Consider the following 27,829-nt stretch of genomic DNA (forward strand, 5'->3'; position numbering starts at 1 on the left):
TCTCAAGCTCATATGAAAATCTTTCTGCTGTTCTTTCCGTTATCTTGCATATATTATATGTTACTGCTATTGGTCTGTAGCTGCTGGGTTTAGACGGATCTTTGCCAGGTTTTCTAATCTGAATCAGACAACCCTGATCTATTCAGAGCAGTCATTATCAACCTTCAAAGTTGCACCTTTGATTTAAATTTTGTGCATTTTTAAACCTAAATGAAGTTTACAGTATGCAATGCCTGACCACCATGTTCTAAAACATTTAAACAATTTTGAATCAATATTAGTCTTGACTGAACAGGGAATGTGCCAATTTCTGAAATACATCAAATGTGTTAACTCATAAAAAAATAAATATTCATTTTAGCATTAGAAAATGAGTCCATTTTGTGCTTCAATTGATATTCAGACACTGCATCATTCATATTACTTCATAGTACCAGCTTCCCAAATGTGAGATTTACAGGTTTAATACATTTCAGCTCATGACTGTTCAACTTTATCACCTAAAACTCACCATTATACTCGTCTGTTGTGAATACTACAAGTGTTAGAAAACCTGATGATCATTTGTAGCAGTTTTAGATTTACACTTCCTTCTCTTGCATCCTGGGATAGAAAACTACAAGATATGCTGCATTGACAACAAACACTTATGAATTTATAACAAATTTATTTGAAATTTCCAGTTACCTGGAAGTACACATCCAAGTGAAAGCATTGAACGGTCCATAGAACAAAATATGCATCATTCAAGACACAACTGTCCTGTTCAGCCGATACAATTAGCATCATCTACAGGTCATCATTGGTACTTATGAATATGTAAACATGTCTTCTGAAGGATTCCTGGAGCTTTAGGGAAACTTCCTGCAGCATCTGTTGCAGCACGAGACGACTGATGAGTCCACAGTCTGTAAAGACAAACATTTTAGAAACAAGTAGCATAAACTTCAACCATAACACTAAAGTCAATACTTTGATCAGAGGGGTACCAATCAGTCATGAATTTTCAGACTGGGGCGGTAATGAGAAACTCATCACTTCTAGATGAAAATATTGAAGCTTAAGTTTTCAATTCTTACCATGAACTCCAAAAGCAGGAGGCAGCAGACCCAGCAGGACTCTGAGAAGATCATAAACACAAGACATCAAAATGTGCTCACAACACAAAAGAGATTATAGTCTGTAAGCAGAGAGATACCAATCAGTCACAACTTGTCAGATTAGGCAATATATAAAAAACATTGCATTAAGGAATTGATGTGAATCATTTTGAAACTTGTTTAACACAAAGTTGTTCTAGTGCTCACCAACATCTTTGGAAATTACAAAACCTGGATTCCTTGTGAATCCACACGCTGTAGAGACAGTTTGCTCTTCTGGCTGCATTTTATCATCAGATGTTTTAAACTATTGTAGCCAATAATAGTTTGCCTCTTTGGAGAATTATCTTATTTAAACCATCTGCCCTCTTTGTCTTCAACACCATTACTGATGCAACATAAAATATCAAATTGTACAGTTCAAACCTTATTAACTACATTTTGGTCACATGCTTTTGACTGGTATACAAATCACAAGCTGTATAAATGTAGCATTTCGCTTCTGGGATGAGATCAGAGAAGTTGTCAGTCATGCCCTCACAGCCAGCACTCCCACTCCATCAGAACTCCAGCAGGTCACTTTACACCTGAGGGAGGTCAAGCGCCTCAGGGTCCTCAGTGCCATACAGGGTCAACAGGAGAGGAGGCTGACTGGAGGGTTAAGGGGAGTAACGAAATCCTTGACTGAGTGTGTACAGTCCATCATATCCGCAATCCCAGAAACATTACTAGACGTTCTCATTTACCTGCAGCAGTTTAAAGCAGCTGAACAGAAACACTGAAGAGTTGGACAACATCACCAAACCTGCAACAAGAGACAAGACTTAGTCAATCCAGTTTGATTAATGTGAACGACTACATTCATATTTCTAGTGTGATCAGAGAGGTACCAATCAGTCATGAATTCTCAGACTGGGGCGGTAATAACAAACTCATCACTTCTACTGAAGGAGCAAGTAAATATTTCCAAATTCAATCGTTTTAAGACTCACCAACATGAGCGAACAGGGAGCACACGATCAAGACCATGTGATAACTTCACACTGCATGACCTAAAAGAAATAAAGTTATATATAAATAATGGAAGTATAACATCATAATATTCGTTATTTATAACTCTGTGCCGTACAGGGTCAACAGGAGGCAGAAGTGGCTGGTGGGACACCCCTGACTGGAGGGCATGTCCACAATCCCAGAAACATTACTAGACTCTGTCATTTACCTGCAACGGTCCCAAGGATGTGCTGTTCACACCGAAGACGTCGACACCCAACCTGTAACCAGTGAGACGAGACTTAGTCAATCCAGTTTGATTAATGTGAACGACTACATTCATATTTCTAGTGTGATCAGAGGGGTACCAATCAGTCATGAATTCTCAGACTGGGGCGGTAATGATAAACTCATCACTTCTACTGAAGGAGCAGTGTGTAAGATTTAGTGGCACGATCGTATCCAACTGTAACCCTCCCAACGGCCATGATGGCTTTGAGGCAAGATTTTTTTCTATTGAATTTCTGACAACAAATTCTCCTAAAACCTACACACTGTTCCTTTAAGAATCACAAGTAATCACTGACAGACATCTACAACTTACAAGTCTGTTCACCCCAGATGACATCATACTCAGTTCAGCACAGAGGTTGACGTCTAAGAACAAGAAAAAAGAAAGAAAGAAAAGTTATGAAGTTTACTTGTTTGTTGGTGCACAGAACTAGTGTTAAGAATGTGATCAGTACACATTTTCAGTCATTCAGGTAACAAACAATCGAAACCACCAGAACCCTTCAGGGAGCCGGAGATCACTTTACACCTGAAAGCTTGTTTCAGGGTTCTCAGTGTCTGATCGGACCAACTGACGGTCTGATGTAACGAACATGGATAGTCTGGTACCTGAGGAGGCGGAGACTGTTGAGCTGTCACGACAACATCACGTCACACTCTACAATAGTGCCACTGTGGTGGTTAAGATGCAAACATACCTTCTCCAGCTTTCATCCACAGCGTGTCAGACAGCTCTGTCCTAATGGGTGAACAGAAGGAACTCGTTAGGACACTTTCACTACATAAACTGGAGATAACATTTAGAATTTTCTATTTAAAGCGCTGGTCTGACTACATCATGTTCTAAACCGCCATTATACCCACAACTCAGTTATTTAGTCAAATCCACATTTCATTATTTTCCATTCAGACTGTTGGCAACCCCAACGCGTCTTCCCCTTATTGCCAAGGTAACACCAGTGGGTCCACCTTTTCAGGTTCTGGCGTTGAACCAAGGCGTAAGACGTGTGCGGATGTCATCATGAAGGAAACATTTCTAGTTGTAAATCAGACTATAAACTTCAGACTGGGTGCTGATCAGCTAGTTAACGCCTGAAGACATCGCTCACCTGGACAAAGACCTTTGTTGTGGAGAAGACGTCAGCATCTTCTAAAGCCAGACACCTGCAACAGACTACAGTCAGATCTGAGCACAAACACCAACACCACTCACTGTTGACCTTCGCCGATGTCAGATATTCTCAATATTCGTTCAGACGAACGGCATTCCAAATTTATCATCATTCTCACCAGGTTTAGGAATAAAGGCTACTTTCACTAATCCTCTAAATGCATTTCTTACCTTCAACTAGACCACAATCGTGTTGAAGTACTCGATGAACCATCCGTTGGCAAGAGGTGAAATTTACTGCAAAGTCAAAGGAAACAACTTAATGTTTATGCCTAGATTGACTTTCAAACAATATGAACAGATCCAGATGTGTAACAAAGTTGTATTGTTACTCATGCTGCATCACCACAACTTAATGACCTTCGCCGATGTCAGATATGATATTTCTCAACAGTAGTTCAGACGAACGAGATTCCAAATATATCTCATCATTTTCAGCAGGTCTGAGATTAACGGAACCAATCCTTTAAAGGTTTATTTATATCTCACCTTCAGCTAGACCACAATCGTGTTGAAGCAGTCAATGAATCATCTGTTGGCAAGAGATGAAAAGTAAAGTTTAGATTAGGATCGTTACTCACGCTGCATCATCACAACTTAAATACAATACAGAAGTTCAACTGGCACTGAAATCTAAAATAATGCAGTTGCTCAGAAGTTCATGTCGTTTCACATTGGTTCAAAGTGAGCTAAGTATCTTCATCATTGAAACTGCATTATGACTACATGTACATTACTGTAATGTGTTCAGGAAGGAAAACAATAGTTACCATGATACTTTAATCCTCTTCATGGATCCTTTCAAGGCTCTGCAGAGAGAGGAAAAAAAAAAAAAAAAAAAAAAAAAAAAAAAAAAAAAAAAGCACTTTAGTAGAGTCCAACAATAACCATGTGTCACATTAAGGTTCAAATGTTTGATCAGTGCTTTGAGACAAGCTGCCATGTGACATTAGTCATCCAGTGGTTTGATGGGTGTTACCCCTTTTCATCCTTTTAAACAACTTTCCCTTAACACGCCAATAATCAATACGTTGTTACAGACAAAACACTAACTTCAGATTCTCTGCAGGAGGCATTTCATACAACTAGTGAACCACACAAGAGCCTTACATGATGACTTCTAGGTGACATCCTTCCTTCTTCAAGCGTCTATAACACCTACCAGAGAAACATAGTGTAAATCACATGCATGGGAATCACATGCATTTAAACTATATTTATTCAACTAGGGGTAAATCAGATAGAAGGCTGACATCACTTGAATCAGGCATATGCTTGTAACCATCATGTTTACACAGTCACTGAATAAACCTCAAATAAATCCATGCGTTTCTCACCATTGTGCACCGTGCAGCTACTTTGTAGAAGTTAGTAAGTCGACCGTGCAGAACAACCTGATACTTTAATCCTCTTCATGGATCCTTTCAAGGCTCTGCAGGAGAGGAAAAAAAAAAAGCAAAGAAAAAAAAAAGCACTTTAGTAGAGTCCAATGATGAAATGCCGCTGGATTGAAGGAGGAAACCACTAATGGCAAACTACTGGGCTAATTCACAGAGACACGATGATTAGTCTGGTCAAGCTAGTCAAACAGAGAGAGACTTACATGACGACATCTAGGTGACATCTTTCATTCTTCAAGGTGACATCCTTCCTTCTTCAAGGTGACATCCTTCCTTCTTCAAGGTGACATCCTTCCTTCTTCAAGCGTCTGCAACACCTACCAGAGAAACAACAGTGTAAATCACATGCATAGGAATTTAAACTCTATTTATTCAACTAGGGGTAAATCAGATAGAAGGCTGACATCACTTGAATCAGGCATATGCTTGTAACCATCATGTTTACACAGTCACTGAATAAACTCATGTAAATCCATGCGTTTCTCACCATTGTGCACCTTGCAGCTACTTTGAAGAAGTTAGTCGACTGTGCAGAACAACCTGAAAAGAAACATCAAGGTTAGCCACAAACTGAGGGGTAAATCTGAGCTTCAGTTTTCTCAAGGGCTCATCAGGTTAATAATCTCGCATCACAAAAATCAGGTATATGCTTGTCAAAAATCATCATTAGTGCCCTTGTGGAAACTGAGGGTTCCTTCTAGCTTCAGTCTCGCTCACCTGCTGACATCCTTCATTCTTGATCCTCATCTTTGATCAGAAGTGAACATCTGGAGGAGGAGAGCTCAGATTTAGACGAGGACCTTTTAACATTACCGTTAAACATGTGATTTTTATGCTTCTCAGAATCTGGTAAAGAAGTTTCTTCTTCAATGGCCGATTCAGATAGAGAGAATTCATAGATTCATCACTGCAGCACCGGACAGCCAGAGTCAACGGACTCTGATCTGAAGAACTGATCTTTAAATTACCTCATGTAGAGAGTTCAGCCACAGTCTCCTCACACCTGAGGAGAAATAAACAATTTCATGAGTTTTAAGACGACTTTGAGTATCTCATTTATCAGACATGTTTAATGCTACTCAGAATTTGGTGTGAAGTGTCCTCAAAATAGTTTCAGTGAGAGAGTTCAAGTAGATCATCACTGTAGCATTAAGGGCTCCCGCGCTAACCCAAACACATAATATATATGCGATGCTACATCACGTCGAGCCACGTGCTGTAGATAAATTACCTTGGCAACGAGCAGTTTGTGGATGTTTCGTCTCCATCTGTAAACCAGAGAATGCATTGCTTTAGCATGAAGGGTTAGCTAGCAGGCTAACTTCATGTGGCCGGGTAACACGTGACCCTCCACGAGCAGAGTTCAGGACGGCACGAGGCGGTAAAAATACATTTATAAATAACAAGTGTCTCACATCAGAATAATTCAATGCAGTCACAGTCATTCAGTACAGGTCTGTGTAATTATCATCATTGAGAGACACTGCAGGCAGCCACACCCAACTAGCAGCGGCCATTGCTAGAAGAGTTCAACAAGAACGTATTTAACTTGTGTTACACATTAAATACTCCGTGCAACATCTAGAGAACATGTTGTCGTTCACGTTCAGTGAACTAATAAGTTTACAATAATGCATTTTACTGCCGGATGGTTCAGGATTGTGATGAACTCTGGTGGGTGATTCACTGAAACGCTGCACAGAAGCTGCTATCTTAAAGAAAACGTGGTCCTGGAACTAAGTTGAGAAGCAGCTCAACAAGTGATGCAATGTATTGTTCAATGCATACAGTTTCCAGTGTTATCTGTTATAATATACAAGTTACAACGTGAAGGAGCTCTAACCAGCAATGTGAGAAGTCTTACCTCGAACAGAAGAGAGAAGGAAGTGGACGAGGTCACCGGTCCGTCTGGGTTTTATGTCCCCGTGAAGGACTCCTCCCACCCGTCCAACTATGCCCGGGAAAACTGTCTCTGGCCCTTCCACGAGCTTAGCTTTGGAAAAAAAATTAAATTTGACAAATAAAACTGTTTTATGTATGATAAACAGACTGTCACCGTTTGTCGATAGAGGACTTACAGCTGAAGTCGAAAAGAAAACCTACAGTTTATTTCACTGCGTCATTTCCGTTAAGAAGAAAAATATATTGTTTACATCCACACGGTGGAAGCAAAGATACTGAAAAAAGCAACATTTTCTTCCCAATTCAAGATTTATTTACCATAATACAGTGGAAATTCATATTAAGATAAGATAGCGGGAAATGTTTTTTTTAATTATAATAATATTATCAAGAATAGGAGGTACGTTTTCTTTTTTTCAGTTCCAACACAAGTTTAAAAAATGATCATGTTTAATCACTTCATGTCATTAAGTAGCTTCTTCTCTGTATTATTTTCTTAAAATAAATTGTAAAAGATTAACCAAAACACTTATATGTTTATAAGATGTACACAGTCACCTTAGATCCTTTTATTACAACCTAGTACCGTATGTACGAGTCTAGATTCATATCTTATATTATCATGTGCCATATGCACTAAAAACTCCAGCAACGTTTTGTGTATAGCTTTTAGATCATATTTACATACGATATCAAAGTTCAGCTAAGTTAAAGTTAACCGTCATCATGATTTGAGCATTTTCATTGGTCCCTCTTTTAAGCTGCTCGGTGTCATGGCACAGTTGCTAGGATATGATGATGTGATGCTGTGTTTTACATCTTATTCATTCTGACTCATTCATACAACAATGACTCCTACATCAGCTAATTCAAATCCGGACAGATCCATTCATACCGCATTCATCCCGAAACATGAAAATACAACCAGTACAATAAATTAAGTCTTTATTTATTCAGAAAAGTGCTTCTTTTTATGTCCCTGCATGACTTCAGATGCTTTGATTAGGATACAAAAGGATTTTTTTAATCAAAATTAACACATTTTTAGGCAATCATTATATACAACCACAACAAGTTCTCCCAGCTATTCAGTCTAGTTTGCGAGAGGTAATATACAAATCTGATATAAAGTGGACAACAGGGAATTACAGCAGGATTACTGTAAACATTAGATTTTCATTGTAACAAGGGTAAATAATTGATATATTGAAAATCACCTGAATTACTTATATGATGTCTTCTTGCCACCAGTTGAATGCATGTACCGAAGTTAACTCTATTTTGACCTTTAAAGTGCCAATTAGTCATGTTTTAGGCCACTAAAACGTCTTCATGATGTGCAGCTGCAACGGTAACAACCGAAACAAAGGCTGATTTATAACCAGGCTATAAAAAAATATCTCTTTCTCTCTCTCATTTGTACACACATGCATACACTCTCCTGCTTGTCCCTTCAGGTTAAATAACCTTCACCAGAACACACAGTGAGGACGTCAAACACTGACCAGCTGTACTCTTGTGTGCGCACACACACACACACGGCAAACCCCCCGTTTAAATCTCTTAACATTGGTAAAAAAAACAAACAACTTCTTTGACAATATTAACATAAAAAATGTGTGCGTTAATCACTATCACAGTGTCTAAATACTGATTCGCTGTGTGTGTGCTTGTCCTCCTCTCATTACTGATTAGCTGTCAGGCATCAATAAATGACACTGATTAACATACAGAAATGTCTCCAAAACTAAAGTCCATTAATCAGTCATTGCTCATGCGGTTGTACATTTTCCATTCCTTTTGGTTGCACATCAACACTTTTGTAGTTTCACAGTGCCAAACCAAAGGATGCAAAGACTATTTGTACTCTAAGCTCTTGACAGTGGACCGAATTTAAGGCGTTAAGATGTTAAGACTTAATCTGAAACATTGTGGAAGGGAACCAGAAGCAGCTGAACTCAGTCCCATGAAGGGCTTTTCCATTCAAGCCCATAGACTTCACCGTACAAGCAACAGCAAAACTGAATCCCTGCAGTCTGTGTGCAAACTAATGTGCACCGTGAGGAGACAAGGCAATAAACTGTATGATGAGCAATTAAGACCCAGTAACTGGCATAACTAAGTAATGTTTCTGAGGCCTAATGTATGACTGGCATCATGTGGTCTCTGTGATCGCTGATACTGTGAGAAGGACAGTCCACTTTGCATGATCACGATACGAACAAACAAAATATTAGAAAGGGGTTAGATTGATTGTCCAAGTAGCTCGCTGGTCTCTACTGAAACTCAGCCAACACGGAGTTGTGTTGCTCTTTCTTCTTCAACGACGGTGAGGAAGATGGCGGTGAGGATGATGATGTCACAGGTGCGAGCGTGACGCTGTAGAGGTTGGTGATGAAGGCCTCCCAGCCGCGACGGAAGGCTCGGTCCAAGGCCTGAAGAGAACGAGAGGGTAAAGGTTAGCGATCCATAGACATGATCAGAAAAAGGCGTTATACATCATAATCGTGTTTATGTTTATACCACATCACAGTTTAGTGTGTTAGGTTTAGTGTGGTGAGTTGGAGTCATTCCCGTTAGCATTTTTATCGCTTCTCTTTTTCTGTAGCATTTAATAGGTCTCTATTTTGTTAATAATTAGTTTTTTTTAGGAAGTTATAAAGATCATTTTAGGCCAGTACTTTTATTTCGTGAAGTTTCGTGTTGAGCTTTGGAGCAGATAAAATAACCTTTTATTCATAATGTATTCATTATTGAGGCAAGCGTTATCCTCCACACATGTTGAATTGTCACATTTTCACATGTTCAGCTGACCTGCTGTGTCCTGACTAAAGAGCTCTTCAGTTTACAGTCGCAGTTCATTGGAAATATGTGGAAGTATAGAAACTGTCTCTCTTGTATCTGTGGATGATGACCTGAAGATATCCAATTCAGTGTATCATAAGCAACAAGCTAACAGAAAAAAAGCAACCCAAACTTTTTGTACCCCTCAGATATATCTTGGTTGGGAACCACTGCTCTAAGCTTATTGTTATAGTGACTATAGTGATTTTACGCCGTTCAAAACTCTTCAACATTGAGCAGCAACAGGAATTCTCATTTTAATTTTCGCTCCTTTACATGAAACTAATATTGTGCAGACACAGACTCAGAGGTCAGCCTGTGAGGCCTGAGGGTGGAGCTGATTGGTTAACGGCAGTGGAATGTTCTTTATGGTGTGGGCCTAGTGGGCAGGTAAACAGTGCCATACTTCGTTCCACTGATCAAAGGACACGATATGGGAGGCACAGGAATGTCACCTCTGTCCATGTGTTTCCAAGGGAGCAGAAAATCCTCCTGAACATGTGAATCGGGTGAGGGGACACGGACGCGTACCTGTTAGCTCGTACAGCTAAAGGCCTGTTAGCGAAACCTAAGTCCCTCCATTGTTTTTTTCATGCCGTTAAATGTGACATTAAGGAAAAATCCCATCAGAGGAAGTGACCTAATGAGTCGGAGACATGCACCCGTGGCTGCTGTACCTTGACCCTGCTGGCAGCCTATTATTAGGTGATAGTTTCCATGGTGACTAATAGCCCAGCATGTGGATGCTGAGGGAGAACTTTACCCCTCTGGTCCACTAACTCTGAGGACTCGGTTATGTAATGTTGTCGGCTTAAAGTTCAACTCTGTGACGTGAAGCTGAAGATGGAATTCGTGTGAATATGAGAATCAGCAGAATAAAATAAAAGCCTTTTTGCAACAACAACTTAAAAGAAACAACACTCGTCGATTTTCTCTCACCTTGCGGTAATTCTTCACCGTGTTCCTCTTCACCACCTTCATTCCCTCCTCTTGCTCCCTCTTCATCCTCCTCTCCTCCTCTCCTTCCTCTTCTCTCCCCCTCTTCTTGTCCCTGATCAGGACCTGGTCGTCCGCATCCTCCCGAATGGGGAAGTGAAGAAGCGTGGGCTCCTTCCCTCTTCCTGCTTTCTCCTTCTCTTCCTCCATCTTCTTCACTTTCTCCGTCTCCACGTCGATCATCACCCTGGGGTCCTCCAGGGTGCGTGGGTCAACTGGACTCTCTGTGCCCGAGCTGCGCCCATCATCCCGGGCCGTGTCCTCCTCGCCTCTCTCCACCTTCTGCTTCCTCCTGGAGCTCCTTCTCCACCTGCTGCTGCGGCGGCTGGGTTTCCTCTGGAGGAGAGTCTCCCCGTCGTCTTCCATCATCCCTTCATTGAGGTCAAACGCCTCGACTTCCTCCCTCTCATCTGCCCCTGAAATGTGCACCACACTTGGTCTCGGGCTGCTCGCCACGACTCCCCCGTCTCCCCCGTCTCTGCTGCTGTCCTCCCTCTTGTTACACATCTCCTCTACTTCTTCTCCCCTCACCTCCTCTCCCTCTCCGGCGGCCTCAGGCTCATCAAGGCGACCATAGAAGCCGCTGGATTTGTCGAGGAACTTTGGCGCCCGGATGGAGCTCCGCACAGAGCTTTTCCTGGAGTTCTTGCCAATTGTCATCTTTTCTCTTTCTGTCTCTTGTTTTTCTTTCACTCTTTTTATTTTTTGTGCTTCACAGCTGAAAGACAGAAAGGGGGGGGGGGGGGGGGGGGGGGGGGGCAAGAGAGATCAGAGATTAATGTTGTTACATAACCCTCACTCATGAAAGGAGACCATAGATGGAAGCTAATGTCAGTGTCACGGGTATGTGTGACTGTCTGCATGTTTTATCTGTGTAAAATGCTGCTATGAACGGTATGCACCGAAGTACAACATAGTATCTGCCTTCACAAGATGTTTAAGAAACAAAATAACAATCAGCTTTGGAGTTTTGCACCAGTAGTTTTTGACTTCTGTGTGTGTGTGTGTGTGTGTGTGTGTGTGTGTGTGTGTGTGTGTGTGTGTAGGCCAGTGTTATCACGACCGTGATGATAACTGGATGTCAGAGCTAAAGACACAATGTTCTTAAAACCACAGTGCAAACACGGGCTCAGACTTTGACACTACTTCAACTAGTTGGACGCTGTACAGCAGTCAGAATCAATGACTTCCATGTTGACTATCTCTCGTTCACAGAAATGTTAAAAAAAAAAAAAAGGAAAAGGATCAAATTCACGGATTTTGTCAAATACCAGAGAGAGGTTATTATCGGTGTCACAGCAGGTGATTTTCCAACAGCCATCGAGGGCTAAACACCTTCTGTCACATCGCTGATTTGATTGTTACGAGAAGTGAAAAACCCACAGAAAGGTTTAGTGATAATTAGCCTTTAAATCTTTTACAATCCAACCTCACATCAGAAACAAGTCTGCACAAATTCCATTCTATCGGAGGGAACTTTTACGTTTTTCCTCCCAGTATCTACATACAATTACAATCAAATTACTGATTATTGTTTGGCCTCACATTCATTTATTAATACTTTTAATACTTTATAATATGAGGAGTGACTTTTGTGGGAATTGTGAGCTAAGCGGGTAGAGAAATGTCAGGTGTAGATAACATCTCACACAATCAAACCATCGGCTAGTGGCCCAGATAACAAAGATAAAGGAGGAAACAGGAATCAGAGGGTGAACGAGACAAGGACATCGACAATCTAATAACACAATGTTGAGAATGTAGACAAAGCAATCAATAGGATCGATGGAGCAGCAAGCACGAGAAAATCAGACAGACAGACAGAGAATTAACATCCTGGAATTTATTGTTAGAAGAAACAAGAAAGCTGAGACTTGTTTTCTTACACAAAATAATTTTATGGTAACTGATCTGAAAATAATGTCGCAGAGTAGCAATAAGCAAAATGCAGACAGTTTAAGATAAGAAAGAGTTGCTAGTCTTACCTGATCTCTTGCTGTTGTCGCCTCTCTCCCTGCCTTTGTGTATCTGTGTGTGTGTGTGTGTGTGTGTGTCCCTCCTGCGTGTGTGATTGAGTGAATGACTGAGAGCTGGGAGCTCAGGATACTCCCCTAACACACAGCGTCACACACCCACCCTGCCCGAACCTGCACGTCTGTCGTCAGCAAAGCAAATACACACATGCAAAAAGGGCGCACACACACACACACACACACACACAGCAGAGCACTCTCACTCTCAAGGACTCTCTGTCTCTCTCTCTCTCTCTCTCTCTCTGACTCTTTCTACTGAACCACGCGTACCTCCTCTATACATCCTTAAACAATCATTGAGTTGGAGATAAAGTTCTGATTTAGAGTCAGAACCTATGTGCTTACACATACATGGGCACACACTCATACACACACACACACACACATACAGTACACAGGCCTTTCAGCTCAAGAAACATCCTACCAGCAGAAGCAAACATCCTACTCTGATATCAGTGGCTGTCAATCATTAACCACCAACGTCCTCATCTGTCACAGATAAACCTGCAGCACACAGAAGGGGATTTCAGTTCCACTTTAACCTCAAAGGCCACTTTCAACATACATTACAGCTTCTGCAGTCAATAACCCCCCATGTGTTATGATGGCAGTTCATGAACATGTTCAGAACAATATGTCAATATAACTGTACCTGTAGTCCTGACATGTGGCAGTTTTCCACCTGTAGCTGTATAAATCACAAATTCATTAATTTCTCTTTAATCAAGCTAACTAAGCTCATTAATATATTGGTCCAATTTAAATCAATTTATTTCTCAGTTTAAAGCCATAGGATCATAAAGTTTTAAAGCACATGAAAGTTATTTCCTTTAATCAGTCTGTCAAACTAACTACTCAGAGGTAATTCTATGGACGTCAGATGAAGTTAAAGGGAATTTTTTCATTTATCACCCATTAATAAGTGTGTATAACATCCATAAGTAGTATAAGAAATCTCATAGTTGCATTCCCCCCCATGAATGTTTTTTTAAATCTTATTTTTTAATCCATTATTATTAATAATGAAAGTGCGACCGTATTTCAAAATGGCTATGAAATAAAGGAATTGGCCTTCTCTTCATCTCCAGTAACGTGTTAAAAATAGGAGTCTCTCCTGATAAGCTGGTATATCTTAATGGAAAGTATGTGTGTCTATAGATAAAATGAATTAGCTTTGGTCACTGAATGTTATCTCACTGTTCGGATGGTAAACACCATGTCTGGGTGGGACAAGTAATGGGAGCTGCTCAGCTGCGTGTGTGTGTGTGTGTGTGTGTGTGTGTGTGTGTGTGTGTGTGTGTGTGTGTGTGTGTGTGTGTGTGTGTGTGGTAATTATCTATACGTTTTTTTTAGTCAGCTTGAGGATGTGCTCACACCTTCTTGTACATGCACACACATGCATACTGTGAGGACACACCATTGGTAAAACACAGAGAAGAAGAAACATTAAATAGTGTTATAAGAGTTATTTAAGGGTGAAAGCATCACAGTGTAGATGATGATACTTTAAAAAGGTTACTGTGACTAAACTACTTTCTAGTATCACAGGTAGTCTAGTCTACAGAGGGGTGTGTGTGTGTATCATTGTGCTATGACTTCATCTTTTCTCGTTGGGTGGCGAGGTGGACTCACACCTTTATAGCTCTCCATTTATAGTCACCAAGCAGGCGACGTCCCCGCAGAGAGGGCGTAGCAGCTGTCAATCACACGGGCCTGTAAAAACCTCAGCTGCGTTTGAGGTCAGAGAGTCTCCGCCCAGGTGGGTAGTCTTCAAGCGGCGACATGTTAGGGTTTTGGTGCAAAAGCACAGAATTATAAGAGACGTTGGTGAGCAAAAAAAAAAGGTAGACGAAAGCGAAGTGTGACACGATTACCTGACTCAGAGAACAGATGTGCTGCTGGAGCAGGCAGACAGCCACTTGACTTCTTTTGTCAAGTCAGCGTTTCTTTAACGAGTCTGGGTCAGAATCCAAAATGTGTTGCAAGAGAAAATCGTTCTGTATTAGGACAGTCAGCAGATTCCTCCCAAACACTGATCACATATCAGCACCTATAGTAAATATAAGAACCACAATCTCTACCTGCAAACAGTTAAAGAGCAAATTTAAAAAGAATTTTAAAAAGGCATGAATAACTGACGTATTAAAAAAAGGCCAAAATACAACGACTAATGTTTTACATTATCTAGGTTTATTTTCCAGACGAAGGACAGACATTATCACATTGTTTAATGTAAAGAACAATATTACAGTAATAAATACATAATACACCAGTAGAGAATTGACTTACAGGCACTAATCACACTTAAGCAGGCACTAGCTGTTTTTACAGTATTATACAACCGTAGCCGAGGAGCACTTTGAGCTATAATGTTATGTTGCTCTTTATTCTTCCAACTTCTGAGGATGTCAGGGAAAATAATCAAGCCCAGCTCGAGTCCTTCAATGTATATCTGAAGCTGTCTTTCAAATATGCTATTGAACCACTGCTACTTTAAAGTACCGGGGGCTTCCTAGTAAAAACAATTCAAGTCTTTTTATTGTCATTGAAGCATGGAAACGTAACATGAACAGCGTGTTTTGTATTTGCTTATTGCATAAGGGCTTTACATGAGTTTCAGTAGTGTTGGTCCCTTAGTCAGGGCTTTCTAAATTGATTCCACGAGCCTTACCTCACTAAAAATATACATATAAAAATGCTGGCTGGAATTAGCTCTTGTTATGAAACTACAGACAACCAGCATTTGCGCTCTGAGCTTCAACACTAAAGCTACGCTGGGTGTGGAACCGTTGCGTCTCTGTATCTGTTGTTGCAGCATAGTGTGGCCAAGTTTCACCACTTATGTGTGGAACACAGGCGTATGAGAGCATAATAAATACAAGGCAACCACGTTTAAGCATTGTCCTTAATTAATCTGTGAGTTTTGTAAGCATATACGTTTGCATGTATGTTATGGATATTGTTAACTGTGAAAAAAAATTCACCTTTGCTCCACAATAGTATTACCTTGATAGCAAATGCAGACATTTTGATTAGACAGGTTGTATAAAGCTTATTATCATGCAATGATGGTGACGTTGTTGTGTCATGTGACTAAAAACGCATCTATGTGGATGATTACGGACACTTATCAGGCTCAGCCATAAAAAAAGAATCACCAGGAATGAGTTACACGGCAGGATTTAAACAGAGCACAAGTAAACATGTGACTAATGAGGTAAGCATGGACTCTGTACTAAGACGCGTCGTTCCTCAAGCTTTAAGGAGTCATGTATTGGTGGTGGAACCGCATGCCGTTAAAAAAAAAAAATGTAAAACTGGCGCCCCCATCAGGCAAATGTTTAAACTCCAGAGTCGTCCTCCACTGATCTGCTGGACAGGGACGCCTAACTCACTAAAAGCAAAGAAAACCCTGATACACACACTAACAACACACTCACTCAATATATACACACACGTACATCGACTACCTGACACATAGAAGAGCAGAGTTTAAATGTGACCTCGAACAGATATTTCTGTTTTACAGTATTTACAACACAGAGTTACATATGCAGCATTAGACGGCAGAGTACGCTTTACAATGTGTGTGTGTGTGTGTGTGTGTGTGTGTGTGTGTGTGTGTGTGTGTGTGTGTGTGTTCTTTAGACCTCAACTGCACGGTCTGAACCGAGTCCCTGAGCCTGCAGAGCCTCCTCTCTCTTCATCTTGGGTTTCTCTGTCCGTGTGTGCCACACCAGCACCTATAAAAAAACACACAGAATGAACAAAAAAAATTAAAAATAAAATTTGCTTACAAATATCCTGCAAGCGGCTCTTCTTTCCTATTCTGCACATACATGATAGTCATCTTCAAGTCAAGCTCTCAAGTCCTCCCTTCTCTCTTTCTAACACACACACACACACACACACACACACACACACACACACACACACACACACACACACACACACACACACACACACAGACACAGACACACGTACTTTAGAGCAGTTGTCCGCTTTCGGCTCCAGTTCGTCCATGGTGACCAATCCCTGAAGGAAGCTGCTCTCCAGGAAGCCCATTGGTGCATCGCCGTCAAAACAGGCCTCCGGATTGGCCAGGACCAGTTTGAGGGACACAGCGAAGCCGGCCATGTCCATCGGGAAGGGGCGACTGGGACGCCAGCCGGTATGGAAGCGAACCACCTTAGTAGAATCACAACAACAACAAAAAAAAAGGTATCTTTTTGTGTGCAATTTGGCACTAATTTCTTAAATTATGCAAAACAGCTCGTCAGCGTTCTTCATCTCAGACTTGTTCCTTCAGTTCCAGTTAACTGACCGTAATATATAGAAAAAAGGAGCACCTACCTTTCCTTCTTCAACCACGGGCCTCTCGTATTTCATCCCTCCGACCAGCCCCACCGGCCACACCGACACTCGCTGGGTGCTCCTCATCTGACACAAGACAACAGGAACTTTGGTTTTCTTCTTCAATCAGGGCACATTTAAAACACTCACTTGCTTCATCTGTATACTGGTAGACTAAACTAAACCAGTCCCTGTGGACGACATGCTGAGGAACAATATGAATAAACACATTCACATTCCGACACTCACCTCTTCAAATATCTGCAGGCTGTATGTGTTATCGTCGTCGGCGAAGTAAACCACTCCCTGCTGGTTGTCTCCTCCTGGCTGAGCCCTCCTGTCCTCTCTGAGCCACCGTAGACCCTCATTCCGCTGCTCCACTCCGCGAGGCTTCAGCCAGCTGGGGTCCCCCTGAGGTGGAGAGTTAGCATTCAGACCGAAAGTTTAAAAAAAACAACCTCTCCTTTGTTCACACTTAAACGGCTGCCACGTCTCTACCCACCTCCTGCAGTTTGCGGTCCTTGGCGGTGGGCATGTGTAGGTGTGTGAAGGCCAGGCCACTCTTCACCAGGAGGTCAGTCACCAGCGGCGTCTTGTGTGGCGAGTCCTCCACAACGATCCAGTGGAGCTGAGGAACATGGAGGAAGGTCTGGGACAGACGAGTCAGCTCGGCCTTCTGCACCAGCCTGGACAGGGACGGGCGGAAATCAGAGGAACGTTAGAGTGTGAAAGAGAAATGAGCAGTAATAGAGGGTGGAGGTGAAGTAGGCCAGTGAGCAGGAAAGGAGGTAAGGAAACTGGCCTCCCTGGGCTACCTTGCATATGTTGGGGTGATGACAAAGATGGTGGGCTTAGCTGGCTGTTTCTGTGGCTGCTTCGTCGCCTCTGACTTCCTTATCTGCTCCTGAAAACGATGCAGCTCCCCCCGCAGCCGAGATATGGTTCGGTCTTTAGGCATGTCGTGCTCTGTGCAGTCGCAGCGCTGACCTGCAACGTGTTTTGGACACAAGACAGACAAGACAGCTTAAAGTACAAAAGCTAAACCTCTCTTCCTAAACTTTCCCCCCTCTGTTAATCTTTACTGGTGAGAGCTAAAGAAATAGGACATATTTAAGATAACATTTCTACTTATATTTGAGGTATTGCACTTTGGGAAAATGAATATAGGACTTGCAAGATTTGGTACAGTGCTACAGATGTTGACATATTTGTTTACTTAATACACTGGAAACATTTTTAGAATATCTACTCCAACAAAAGGAAAACATGTACTGTGTGGCACAGGTTAGATACAGATACAGATAAAGGGGAGACAGCATATAGAAAATGTCAATATATATATATATATATATATATATATATATATATATATGGAGAGTATTGACATACAGATGAGGTTTAAGTATATGTGGTTTCTTGAAATCAATCCTTATATTTTATATTTGCCGTTATGATTTTTGATGTTATCTGTCATGTCTTAAAAAAGTGTATAAGAGATGATGGAATGTTTGGTGGATATTTGCTAACCATCTCAATATAAAGAGAAAACAAATAGTTATTGTCAAATCAATCAGTCAACACATCTGTCTATCATGGACACATTTTTTAAATGTCTGCTGTATAAATAAGGCCTTTGAGTCTGTGTGGTGACCGCTCACCCAGCTGCATCAGCGCATAGACGAGGCCCATGAGGGAGACCATGAAGTAGAGCACGAACACAGTCTTCAGCTTCAGCTTCATCCTCGCTGCCATGGTACCCTGACCAGCTGAACGGATGACAGCACGAGACATGGTAAACATTCACAGAGCATTACTACTCACGTTTATCACTTGTTGTTTTTGTCTCGAGGCTGTGGTAACTGTAACTATAATGGGCCACAATTCTGTTCCTCAAATGCCACTCAACATTAAGCTAACTAGCTCAGAGGGACAGCATTCGCATTCAATTTTAACCTTAAACACCAGTATTAGCTAAGCTATGTTAGCTTGACTGTTTGTTTTAACAGAAAGCAGCTCGACTGTCGTTTCCATTCACTCACCGGAGGCGGAAGATCTTAGAGGACGGGAGCGGTGGAGTCGACTTATGAGCAGAACGGTTCATTTCATCTTTGGACAAATGTGAGCAAAGGCACCTCAGTGCATCAAAACGTCCATTCATTTGCCTTAGCAATGTACCAACAACTTCCGGTTTCAGTGCAACACAGTAAGGAGCCCCCCTCAGAACGTGTACAATCACGTAGTTCAAATAGTTCCACGTGACACCATTATAATCGCGTTTAAAAAATAAAAAACGTTTAATAATAGTTTTTAATTATTGTAAAGGGTGAAAAGCACTTAACTCTTTCCGATGTTTAATGCCTACAACCTTAAGCTATTTCCACCAAGAACAGACATTTTGTTTTTAAAAAGATGAAAGGTGGGCATGATAAAAAGTAAAACTCATGGTAAATTAAAATTGTGCAATGCTAAGGTAACATAATATGATTTATAAGTAATAATAGGTATTTGTATTCCCTTTTCCAGGCAGAGTTGGGCCTCTATATATTCCACCGTTTAGTCCCTTGAAAAGAAAACCTAAAGCTCATAAATGACAAAAAACAAAAGGGCATCTCTTGAAAAGTCAAACAACTTTCCTTTATTTGTAACATACAAATAAAACACTGACAAGGCAGAATGACTTAGTTTTCCCTTTCATTGTCGTTTATGGACAGGACTGTAACACTCACTCTCAAACATGGAGCTTCACTTTCAACAACATGTTTAAAAAGTGTTTCACCTGTAAAAGGCCAAGAAATGAATATGACGATGGATCCACAACAGCTTATATATACACATACACAGAGAAAAGACCAAGAGAAGGATCAGTGATTTTGTGAGGGTTTGTAACCATGTTCCAAAATAAAAGCACTCACTGACTTAAAATAAACTGGGTGAGTTTAGGCTCATTGTTAAACTTAAGATATTTTCACAAACTGATTTTTACTTTCACTGAGCCTTTTATTTTTTTATTTTTAAAGACAGCCCACCTATCTGGATTTAATGTAACAACTGAGCACTGATCTAGGGTCAGTTCAAACTTTGTGTCATTCACCTTCACATTTCCAAGGCTTAGAGGAGCTTCTTACTACGGCATGACACACAAACCAAAAACTGACTCTAGGTCAGCGCTGGGGCCAATCTAATCCAGCTGACATGACTGTTAAATGAAACAGATGAGGTTTGATTACGTTTGATTAAACCTGAGAGAGAGACTGTCAGTCAGTTGATATACTACCACTATGTACAACATCCCCTTTGTATTGTAACCTATGCAGTACAAATAAGACTCACTGTACTTATCAGAAGGTAGTCTAGAACTAAAACAAGCACTATTTTGTTTCATTGTTTTTCATGATCAAACAAGCATGAGACACCAACATGTGTTTTTGAGGTGCTGAATATTTTACCGAGTCTAGAAGCAACCAGAATCTTTCACCCCAGCATCTGGACTTTGTCATCCAGATGTTTTTGTTTTGTTTTTGGTGACACATAACATTTAGAGCTTTTGTAACGCAGAGTATTTCTGTATCTAGGTGTAAGAAAGAGTCCGTCGACTTCACATTTCAGTCTGCCCTGCTTCACAAACTTTGACCGTCTGAGACAAACCTCAAGTTGAGCCTCGATGTGACCGTTTAAAAAAAAAAAAAAAAAACATTTCAAAACGCACCAATTACAGCCCTTCACAACCACACTACATGGAGGAACCTTTACACCCACAGCAGAAAGGTAAAGTGATGTTATTTTTTTACATCTCCAGCCCACAAGGGAAATCTGTACAAACTGACTCCACTCCTGGAATTAAAAAGGGTTTGATGGTGGTTTCTAGACGGGGCTTCTTATCCAGCAGACCAGCACTCGACACTGTCCAAAAATACCCTGAAGGTTTTGTAAACAGACGTGGAATAAATAGATCGACGGCAATGTGGCATCTAAAATCCAAAGTGGAACAGGAATCTTGTTCCACGCGTACGGTACAAATCTTATCGTACGGACTTTAAGGAACACCAAATGTCAGCACTCACTTTCAATTCCACGCCGCTCCCTCATCACATATTTCTAACATGCACTGAATCATGGGACGCTTGTTCAGACAGCGCTGTCGATCATGATCTAGACTACGAGTTTTGTGTTAACATTTCTAAACTTTGTCATACAAACTAGTGACAGTGGGCCGGCAAAACGGGTGCTAATGAGAAGAGGAATAACGACCATTAAAAAAAAAAAAAAAACACTTTCGGTGCTCTGCAACCACTTCCATCATCCATCCATCCAATCTGTGTTCCCTCCTCCGAGTTAAAAGCATTCATCAGCCTCAGACGGCCACATAATGAAACGGTGACTTCTACCGATCCTCATCCACGTTAAATCAATATGATTCGCTCATGCTAACAAACTATGTAAGAGAAGGGATGGAGGATGGTTTTTTTTTTTTAAATACAGCTAAAAAGGTAGCGTCAACATCAACTTGTTTATCATTAATACCTCTTGGAAACGACGCGAACGAAGAGGCAAGCGGGAGTGATGCAATTGTACAAAGGGGGGAATCTGAAGATGAGAGCAAACACGAACAAGTCCGCAGTCATCAATCGGGACCTCGAGGAGATGGAGGCAGAGAGAAGAGGAGAAAGCAACGGACTGGGAGGATGCTATATTACAGATGTGAAGGATGGGAACACACGTTATGGCGAGGGCGAATCTGTAAGTGTGGAGAGAATGACATGCAACTCTGATAAGGAAATTATCTGAGGGAACATCTGAATGAGCAAGAGAGTCATACTGGGATTATGTTGACAGCAGCCGATTTTAAGAATGGGCCGATGTGGAGTTGCTGCTAGCTGCACTTCACGTGTTACAAAACCAGAATGAGATCAAGAAGGCTTGGACATTGAACCAATACGGAAGAAAGAAAGAACAGGAGCTATGTGTGAAAGCTCACACTGCATACTGCTTTTTGGAGCAGGACTACACACACAAAAAAATAAAAAGAACCCACACAAATCTCAATCCATAATGCGACACCAATACCTGTAGCCAGGTATTCCGCCGCGGGTTCACTTTTTAAACGGCACTCTACAGCCGGGGGCAAACTCAAAACGCTTGCGGAGTAGCAGGCAGCTCAAGCTTTCACACACAGCCATGAAAGTTGCTGGCTTTTTTTTTTTTTTTTTTTTAACCAATCATAAAACGGTGGAGCAGGGAGCGGATCAGTGGCAGCAGCCCCCACAGTGGCCACCCCCGTGGGTGTGTCCCGCCGAGGCCTCGCCGTGTTTGGTCCGCCGGCTGAGGATCTCGTAAGAGCAGTCGTCGCCGCAACAGCCGGACATGCTCGGCGAAGTCTCGTCGATCTCAAACCTGAGAGAGAGAGAGAGAGAGAGATGTGAGAGAGAGAGAGAGAGAGAGAGATGTGAGAGAGAGAGAGAGAGAGAGAGATGTGAGAGAGAGAGAGAGAGAGAGAGATGTGAGAGAGAGAGAGAGAGAGAGAGAGAGAGAGAGAGAGAGATGTGAGAGAGAGAGAGAGAGAGAGAGAGAGAGAGATGTGAGAGAGAGAGAGAGAGAGAGAGAGAGAGAGAGAGATGTGAGAGAGAGAAAGAGAGATGTGAGAGAGAGAGAGAGAGAGAGAGAGATGTGAGAGAGAGAGAGAGAGAGAGAGAGAGAGATGTTTAACATTCCAGGTCTTTCCTTTAACGTTAAACACAAACATGGCCTTGGTGGAGCCGGTATACTCACTGTAAAGCTTCTCTGAAGAACTGGTAAGCCCCGTGGTTGTGTTTGAAGACTGTCAACATCACTTTCTTCATCTGCGTACTGGACAGAGACAGAGAGCAACAGAGCAGAAAGGAAACGCCTTAGTTTCACATGACTGAAGGATGTGATGGGCATATATTCCAGTGGACTAAAGTTGGGAGTGCAGTCAGTGTTCAAATCAAAACACACTGTATGTGTCCTTGAGATACTTTTACATCCTCATTCATACATATAGACATTATGAGGCCAGCTGTGGATTATACCTGTTAGCGATGAGCTGTAGAATCTGGATGAGGAACTTTCCGAGTCCTTTCCTCCGCACTCTGCTCTCTAACTGTACCTCATAGCTGCACAGACAAGACAACAAGTCAGACCAGAGAGAGCAAATTGTTAAAAACAACAAGTGAAATACATTTGTCTTCACTTGTGGCAATAAAAGCTACTGCTGGAACTTGAGTCCACAAAACGTACCAATATAAAACCTCCTCCCCACACTCCACGTCGAATCGGAAGTGAGAGAAGGCCACGGGGGCGGAGTCTCCGTCACGGGCCAGTAGGTACCACGCCCTCTCGTCGTTCATCTCATCCCTCTTTTCCCTCTCCTTCCACCCCCACTCGCTCTGCTCATACCTACAGCACAGCAAAGGGAGAAAACGGGTCACCTCCAACCTGGCCTGCTAATTTTACCCTCTCATTCCTCACCATCGTCCCAGAACGGACAGCTTCTTCTAAATGGAACTAATTTAGTGTCGACTGTGTGTTGGATGCCATTTGCTAAATCGAAACACAATTCAAAATGCTGGCGAAGTGACGGAAGATAAATTGTAGTAATTTCTCTGCCTCTGTCTCTGATCCGTCTGCGTTACCTCTGCTCTCCTTTCCACAGGCTCCCCAGTGAGGACGATCACATTCACACTCATATCTATGTTTGATGTCACTCTCCAATTCTCTTGCACACACAAAAAACGCCGGGCATGTCTGCACTTCTTCTATCTATTCTCAGCGGTAATCTACCGCTCGCCAGACTGTTCATCCCTGTTAAATATGGGTCACTTTGTTCCTCAGCTACAAGTACAGACTTCTTACAGTGTTTGCATGTTGGCTCTGGTGAGCTCGAAGGCCCACTCCACAGACAGCGGGTTGAGGGAGGTCACTCTCTTACACTCTATCTGCAGGTTCAGCCTAGACGGACGGAGAAGGAAACAGGATTAATAACTACATCGAGATATGTGTGTGTGTGTGTGTGTGTGTGTGTGTGTGTGTGTGTGTGTGTGTGTGTGTGTGTGTGTGTATAAAGTGAGAAAAAGTCTGATAGAAGAACAGACAGAAATGCCATCAGCAGACCAACCAAAAGAAATGACACAAGTATGTATTTCATGAAATACTGAATAAGTCCTTTGTAGCATTGCGTACCCATTTCTGTCGTACTTTTTGAAGGCTGGGAAGGCAGCCAGTGGGTCATCAAGCTGTGATGAGAAGAGGACAAAATTAGCCGAAAGACACTTTCAAAAACACAAAAGGGTTTTTATCAAATATGAGCCGTTTGTAGCTTCTCAAATGAGATTCTTAGCCGTTTCTCTTTGTATTAAATGGTAGTGAACTACGTCTAGAGACCCCGTTTTTCACTCATAATAATAAGCGCCCACAAAGTCATCTTTTCCTTGGCCCTGATAGAATACATAATATCACATTAACAATACACCTCTTCTTGCAAAGATTATGAAACATTTGGGCCCCTCGGCAAAGACGTGTGACCTGTGCAGCTTTATTAAGGGAAAGATGAAAAAACGTATCATACAAATAGATATCAGCTCAGACGTCCGCTACTTTTGAACGAGTCATTTGATTTTTCCAATGACGTAGGAGGAACTACCAGGAGCTGGATCTCCCAGAATTAGTTTTTTAAGCAGTGAATGCACCATTTCTTCCCTTGAAACAATAATCCGAGTCAAGATTCATCACTGCTGGCAAGAGCACAAACAAACAGAAAAGTTACTTTGAGAGAATTTCTTGCATTCCTGCTCTGTTGGCACATCAACAGTGGAAAAGGGGCGGGAGAGAGCGAGAACAGCATGCAACACAGAGTGCCCCATTCTGGGACAAAGTGACACAGAAAAGTAAGAAGTGCGGGCAGAGCCTGTTCAGAGCCTGTGGAGGAAGTAGCTGCTCGAGGAGGCAGGGCTGTGAGCTTTGTTCAATGAGGTTTACATCTCGAGCCAACCTCCCAGCTACAGGAGCGTTCTGCTCTGTGCTCCACCACATGGCTAGGATTTAATAATGCTGATCAATTATGCATAGAGAAACATATGGCACTGCATTTGGCTTTTCCTGTCGGGGGAGGATATCAATTACAGGTTCAGTCAGAGTAAGAAGGGCATCCCCATCTTTTGGTGTCATTGCATTGAGCCACGTCTATTACGGCAAGTGAACAAATGAGAGAAATCACAGCTCACAATGGAGGTTTCAAGTGTTTTAAGTGCTCGGTGCAATCTGAAGCCAAACCTGAAACAGCACGTAACAGGGCCAAGTGGTGGAGGCTTTTATGTGAAGCACTTAAAAGTTGAAAAAGTGCATTTATTTCTAACATTAACGCACTGCCATTATCACCTGTCAGAACGACAGAAATGCTAATTTTGCGCTTGCTTTGCAGCCATCAAGCAGCTCACAACTAAACCACCGTTTCAATTCCATCTCCCCAAAGACTCCCTCAAAAGCCCTCGGTGAGGCCCTCTCCCAAGGCTGACAATAGCTGCCTCTCTGGTTAACCTGCAACCCAAAAAAATAATAATAAAAAAGTTAAAAAAAAATAAATCACCTTATTGGCTGCTTCCACTTTGGCACAGACGGCATCCATGGCCGCCCTCTCTTCCTGACGCCGGGCCTTCTTCTCCTTTGCTCTGTTGGACTTCCTCTGGACACAGGAAATAAGGACAGGGGTAAATGGAGGAATGTGTTATGGTGGTGGCAGAAGAGAAAAGCAGGGACAAAGGAGAGAAGAGAGGGAAAATATGGACGAAAGTAGGAAGACGAGGGGTGAAAAGACAGGACAAATATATAGGCCGTCTGTGTCAGAAATATTTTGCCAACCTACTCCTTACTCAACCACCTTCTGATCAGGCACTTTTTATTGATATATATATTTATTTTTTTTACATCTTTTTGATCCGATGATTTATCAATAGTTTTTACGACCACCGCTGTGTAAAACAGTGGAGCGTTTCCATTCGCTGATGTTGCATATTGCTCTCGACTGTATGGGACTGAATTCTCTGATGCTCAAATTTAGCCTGCGCTTGGCTTGATGTCCAGCACTAGTATCAGCAATGGTGCAACCATAACTCACACACATTATTACTCTGACTGCATCAATGCCTGGCTGACAACACACACACACACACACACACACACACACACACACACACACACACACACACACACACACACACGTTCAAAGCTGCTATAAATATGTCTCTAGCAGGTGCACTTCCATAAATATCAAGATTATTAACTGTCTTTAATTATTGGAACCTGGAATTTATGGAGAACACAGTCACTTTTAATTGGGTTTTGGACAGGGAGTCATATAAAAAGCTATCTTTAGACATAACTCTGGTGATTTGTGATCATTTTTTTTTTTTTTTTTTTTTTTACATTAAAAGATTGATCAATAATAGAAAATGACCATTCGTTGTGTCCCTACTCTGCCAGCATAGTATTTTGTACGCAGCTAAAAATCCACTACCCACCTTGCGACGCGTCGTGTAATTTACACATGATCACGTTTTCAGTGACATGTTTACAGCGTCGATGCTTCATGAACAAACAAGTAAGCATTAGCTCATTAGATCCAGACCTGAGAGGTAACGATCATGGGCAGGAATGCATTTAATTGCCAACTATAGCTCAGGGCATTAACTCTGTACCAAGCACCGAGAGGCTGCACACTGAGCCGGGGCTGTGGAAACACGTGGATCGGTTTAAGCGGAGTGAAAGTGGAGGATAGACTCACGCCTGCTTAAAGAGACTGACGTTAGCTCAAGTTATGGAGACTATCTCAGCTCTACGGCACGAGTGCAGGCCTGGCTGCTGCTAAGAAGTACACTATTCACACCCGGCGAGTCTGGATTTATTATAATAAGATGGGCTGAGACGACACACTTCTGGCTTGTTGGTATAAAAATATATAAATATACAACCACACACACACACACACACAAGTGGTTAGCAGTCACAGCTAGCAAAGCACTCGTCATGTACATGGCATTCCTAAGTGGCTAACACAGCTAGCACGCTAACAATGGCACAGCACACACCGGGAGAAGTTAACTGTGCGTAACGGCGAGGACAATGCGGTAATAACGCTGAACATATGAAGCTATGTGTAAGCTGTGGGGCTGCCGTTACAATGCTAACCAAGCTAACGTTGTCTAGTGCTAGCTAACGTTAACGGCAGCCAAATAAGCCCACCGACACCTTAGACTACACACATCCACCATGGTCTCTCTTCCTCCCTCCTTCTCTCATCTCACCATCACGCATGAGCCCCAAAACATTCACCTTTCGTGTTATCAGCTCGCATCGAGACATTCAGCAAAACACATAAGAACTCACCCCCATTTTGCAGCTGTTTGGTATCGATCCCCTGGAGAGAGCAACACACCTATTGTCCCCGTGCGGTGCTGTTGTTGAGTTATTAGTCTCGTCACCACAGAGAAGGGGCCAGATTAATATGACAATGATAGTGTGCTAACGAGGCTAGCTGGCTGTAGCACCGACTGATGGCTGCGGGAGAACGAAGCACTTAGGCGAAAATTTGGTTAAAACAACAACGAAAAAAAAATTCGCTGTTTTTGTTCTCTTTAAATCGGATTGGCGCCAAGAGTGCGAGGCTGAATTTATTACAGGTCCTTTCCTTGCCCCCTTTCTTTCCTCTCCTCTCCGTCGCGTCCAACTATGCTACGT

At 42.0% G+C, this 27,829-nt stretch overlaps 3 protein-coding genes, 1 long non-coding RNA gene and 5 other non-coding genes across 9 annotated transcripts; all 9 read right to left on the reverse strand.

Moving 5' to 3' along the window:
- Positions 1–653: 653 nt before the first annotated feature.
- LOC137874665 (uncharacterized) lies at positions 654–6,844 on the reverse strand. Its single transcript, XR_011103330.1, has 19 exons — positions 6,820–6,844; positions 6,187–6,223; positions 5,924–5,958; positions 5,673–5,722; positions 5,443–5,495; positions 5,159–5,272; positions 4,893–4,987; positions 4,666–4,713; positions 4,326–4,364; positions 4,045–4,087; positions 3,727–3,792; positions 3,494–3,548; positions 3,083–3,123; positions 2,698–2,750; positions 2,323–2,374; positions 2,093–2,152; positions 1,847–1,905; positions 1,080–1,120; positions 654–908 (listed from the first exon to the last, which is right to left on the reverse strand). It is a non-coding gene; the product is annotated as an uncharacterized lncRNA (long non-coding RNA).
- Positions 972–1,045, reverse strand: LOC137874975 (small nucleolar RNA SNORD31). Its single transcript, XR_011103368.1, has one exon. It is a non-coding gene; the product is annotated as a small nucleolar RNA SNORD31 (small nucleolar RNA).
- LOC137874973 (small nucleolar RNA SNORD31) lies at positions 1,973–2,047 on the reverse strand. The gene has a single exon (XR_011103366.1). It is a non-coding gene; the product is annotated as a small nucleolar RNA SNORD31 (small nucleolar RNA).
- Positions 2,444–2,518, reverse strand: LOC137874979 (small nucleolar RNA SNORD31). Its single transcript, XR_011103371.1, has one exon. It is a non-coding gene; the product is annotated as a small nucleolar RNA SNORD31 (small nucleolar RNA).
- Positions 3,286–3,412, reverse strand: LOC137874980 (small nucleolar RNA SNORD22). Its single transcript, XR_011103372.1, has one exon. It is a non-coding gene; the product is annotated as a small nucleolar RNA SNORD22 (small nucleolar RNA).
- LOC137874972 (small nucleolar RNA SNORD29) lies at positions 4,202–4,266 on the reverse strand. Its single transcript, XR_011103365.1, has one exon. It is a non-coding gene; the product is annotated as a small nucleolar RNA SNORD29 (small nucleolar RNA).
- A 941-nt stretch (positions 6,845–7,785) lies between the features above and the next one.
- On the reverse strand, positions 7,786–12,792 carry sb:cb1058 (uncharacterized protein LOC394209 homolog). The gene is made up of 3 exons (XM_068713526.1): positions 12,683–12,792; positions 10,641–11,415; positions 7,786–9,292 (listed from the first exon to the last, which is right to left on the reverse strand). Exons 2-3 carry the CDS (start codon positions 11,355–11,357, stop codon positions 9,134–9,136), a joined length of 876 nt encoding a protein of 291 aa, XP_068569627.1. The 5' UTR covers positions 11,358–11,415; positions 12,683–12,792; the 3' UTR covers positions 7,786–9,133.
- Positions 12,793–14,898: 2,106 nt separating this feature from the next.
- On the reverse strand, positions 14,899–19,270 carry b3gat3 (beta-1,3-glucuronyltransferase 3 (glucuronosyltransferase I)). Its single transcript, XM_068713527.1, has 8 exons — positions 19,123–19,270; positions 18,742–18,849; positions 17,899–18,070; positions 17,586–17,769; positions 17,333–17,494; positions 17,084–17,170; positions 16,715–16,918; positions 14,899–16,473 (listed from the first exon to the last, which is right to left on the reverse strand). Exons 2-8 carry the CDS (start codon positions 18,833–18,835, stop codon positions 16,375–16,377), a joined length of 1,002 nt encoding a protein of 333 aa, XP_068569628.1. The 5' UTR covers positions 18,836–18,849; positions 19,123–19,270; the 3' UTR covers positions 14,899–16,374.
- Positions 19,271–19,690: 420 nt separating this feature from the next.
- On the reverse strand, positions 19,691–27,813 carry naa40 (N-alpha-acetyltransferase 40, NatD catalytic subunit). Its single transcript, XM_068713528.1, has 8 exons — positions 27,479–27,813; positions 25,683–25,778; positions 24,281–24,333; positions 23,954–24,049; positions 23,339–23,497; positions 23,131–23,214; positions 22,850–22,927; positions 19,691–22,474 (listed from the first exon to the last, which is right to left on the reverse strand). The coding sequence occupies exons 1-8, from the start codon at positions 27,482–27,484 to the stop codon at positions 22,327–22,329; spliced, it is 720 nt and encodes a 239-aa protein (XP_068569629.1). The 5' UTR covers positions 27,485–27,813; the 3' UTR covers positions 19,691–22,326.
- Between the last annotated feature and the right edge of the window lie 16 nt (positions 27,814–27,829).

This window comes from Cebidichthys violaceus, unplaced genomic scaffold, assembly GCF_023349555.1.
Source record: "Cebidichthys violaceus isolate CVI_PGR_0920_01 unplaced genomic scaffold, fCebVio1.0.p SCAF_19, whole genome shotgun sequence".
NCBI lineage: Eukaryota > Metazoa > Chordata > Actinopteri > Perciformes > Stichaeidae > Cebidichthys > Cebidichthys violaceus.

What these genes read in the sequence shown, in the direction of transcription:
- b3gat3 (XM_068713527.1), bottom strand. Translation starts at nt 18,835, where the DNA reads ATGGCAGCGAGGATGAAGCTGAAGCTGAAGACTGTGTTCGTGCTCTAC. An exon ending in ATCACCCCAACATATGCAAG is followed by an intron (nt 17,770 to 17,898) that starts GTAGCCCAGGGA and finishes GTCCCTGTCCAG; the next exon opens with GCTGGTGCAGAAGGCCGAGC. An exon ending in CCGTGGTTGAAGAAGGAAAG is followed by an intron (nt 16,919 to 17,083) that starts GTAGGTGCTCCT and finishes GATTCTACTAAG; the next exon opens with GTGGTTCGCTTCCATACCGG.
- naa40 (XM_068713528.1), bottom strand. An exon ending in AAGTGGAAGCAGCCAATAAG is followed by an intron (nt 24,334 to 25,682) that starts GTGATTTATTTT and finishes TTCTCATCACAG; the next exon opens with CTTGATGACCCACTGGCTGC. An exon ending in AGAGCCAACATGCAAACACT is followed by an intron (nt 23,498 to 23,953) that starts GTAAGAAGTCTG and finishes GCTGTGCTGTAG; the next exon opens with GTATGAGCAGAGCGAGTGGG.
- sb:cb1058 (XM_068713526.1), bottom strand. Translation starts at nt 11,357, where the DNA reads ATGACAATTGGCAAGAACTCCAGGAAAAGCTCTGTGCGGAGCTCCATC. An exon ending in CGGTGAAGAATTACCGCAAG is followed by an intron (nt 9,293 to 10,640) that starts GTGAGAGAAAAT and finishes CGTTCTCTTCAG; the next exon opens with GCCTTGGACCGAGCCTTCCG.